General features: G+C 71.8%; 1 protein-coding gene across 1 annotated transcript; it reads right to left on the bottom strand.

Annotated features, from left to right (window-relative positions):
- Window positions 1-1,741: 1,741 nt before the first annotated feature.
- On the bottom strand, window positions 1,742-1,993 carry MNEG_16641 (hypothetical protein; the record flags this gene model as incomplete). The annotated part of the gene is made up of 1 exon (XM_014034889.1): window positions 1,742-1,993. One exon carries the CDS (start codon window positions 1,991-1,993, stop codon window positions 1,742-1,744), a length of 252 nt encoding a protein of 83 aa, XP_013890343.1.
- Between the last annotated feature and the right edge of the window lie 101 nt (window positions 1,994-2,094).

The following is a 2,094-nucleotide window of genomic DNA, read 5'->3' as shown; positions in this document are numbered from 1 at the left end:
CGCCCGCCGCGAGGCCCGCGGCCGGCGCGCCGCGCGGCCCCGGAAACAATCGGTGCCACCAGTCTCTACATCTAAAAACCATGTGAGCGTCGCCCATCGTCGAGGGGCCGGCGTCGGCCCCGACGGCCGCGCGGCCGCGGCCAACACAGATTGCGAGCCGCCCCGGCCGCCCGCCCGGCGGCGGCGCGGGCGGCGCGGGGGCCCGCGGGGCATCGTTGCATAAGCGTCAAGCGTGCGCAAGCTGGCGCCGGCCGTGGGGTGCAAAACAAACCCAGAGTGCGTCGGAAACCGCGGGAGTGGCGCCGATAACAGGGGCGCCTGTGCGTCAAGTGACGCGGCAGTGCACCAATGGACGGCAGGGGATGCGAACAAGACAAGAGGGGGGGCCGATATGCCCGGTAAGAGCGTTGTGCGTTTGCGCGGCAGCGGCGGGGGCGACGCCGGGAATGCGGAGCGCCACGGCGACGAAAGAAGAGGGCACAGCAACTGCACGCCGGGGCCGCGCGGCTGCGAGTGGGCCCTGCCGGCGTCGGCGCGCCGCAAAGCGCGGCGCGCCCGGCGCCCCGGCGAGCCGAACGGCGCCCATTCAGGCACGCAGGCGCCGCAGGCGCCCGCCCGCCGGCACGCGCGCCCGCCCGCCCCTGGGCCGGGCGCGCCGAAGGAAAGAAGAGATTGTGCGCGGCGAGCAAAAGTGTGGGTCGTGAGCAGGGTGCGGTGTTGGGTGGGGTGCGGCCGGGCAATCGCCTGGCGGCTTCGTCGCTCCCTGTGAGATTGGGTGTGAAGAAGCGTCGCTTGTGGCACAAGTGCGGTGCAAGTGCGGCGGCGCCGGGGGCGTCAGCACCAGCAGCGGGCGGCAACTCTCTCTCGGTCCTGCCTCTGGCCCACGCTCTCTCGCGCAGTCCAGTCCGGCTCGCCAAGCAGTCCAGTATGGCTCGCCAATTCAATCCAGTCCAATCGGGTCCAATCCAATCCAGTCCAGTCCGATCCAGGCCTCGCCGCGGCCCGCGGCCGGTTGATGTATACAATGACTTGCGTACAGGCGCGCCTCTGCTGCTGCAACCACAACACACCAAAGCGGGCGGATACCCAGCCGCCCGTCACGCGCCGAGCCGGGCCCGCACGCAGGCGGGCCGCTGGCCAACTGGGGGGGCACTGCAAATGCTCTGAATCACATGCGCCGGCGCCGGGTGGGGGCGCCGACCTCGGCCCCGGAGTCGCGAGCCAAAAGGGTGCGAGGCGACCCCGGGGGCAACTGTCAACACGGAACGCAGTCAACAAAGCTGCGTCAGTGCCGGACGCGCGACGGCAGCTCACTGCGGCGACAGCAGCCGATTTGGGCGCGAGCCAGCGGCGTATGCGGCCGGCGAGCCATAAGCGCCAGAGCCAAGGTTGGTAGTAAAGGTATGCGAATACAGCGGCAACAGGGCTTCACAAGCCCTGGAAAAAGGGGGGCGCACCATCTTGAAGCCGAGGCGACGGCAGCAGCCGCCCGCGCCCCTGTGAGCGCTGCGCCTGCGACGCGGTGGCAATCGCTGTCCACGCCCCAGAGCCAAGAGCGCTGGCTCTCAAGGCGCACGTCTCGCCACCAGAGCTCAAAGTTGAGCCCCTTTCATGCGGCCTCGACGGGCAGTGCGGCGCGACGCTCCTCCGCGTGCGGCCGCGCGGCCGCACGCTCGGCTGCGCGCCACGCGCATGGGGGGAGCAACCCGGGTCGCTACACGGGTCTGGGGAGGGGCCTTGGTCACTCCCCCGACTGCATTCGCAGGAAGGCCACGACGCGCACGGCCCCGCGGCTGTCAAAGTAGGGCACGACGACGAGCTCGCAGCCCTGCAGCGGCGCGACCGCCACCAGCTGAGCGCGCGCCATCGCGGACAGCGCCGCGAGCTGCCGCGGCGACGCGGCAGGCGCGAGCGCGCAGCGGCAGACCGCGTGGCGGCCCAGGGGGACCGAGCGGCGGTGGGCGAGCTCGGTGGCATACAGGGCGGAGGGCATCCTATCCAAGTAGGCCGCCGGGACCTGCACCGCCAGGCCGCACAAGTCGGCCACGGCCTTGCCGCGGCGCTGGAGCAGGCGCCCCTGCCACTGCGCAGCGG

Source organism: Monoraphidium neglectum, assembly GCF_000611645.1.
Source record: "Monoraphidium neglectum strain SAG 48.87 unplaced genomic scaffold scaffold06621, whole genome shotgun sequence".
Taxonomy (NCBI): Eukaryota; Viridiplantae; Chlorophyta; class Chlorophyceae; order Sphaeropleales; family Selenastraceae; genus Monoraphidium; species Monoraphidium neglectum.
Note: the sequence above shows the minus strand (reverse complement) of the source record. Positions and strands in the feature narration are given on the sequence as shown.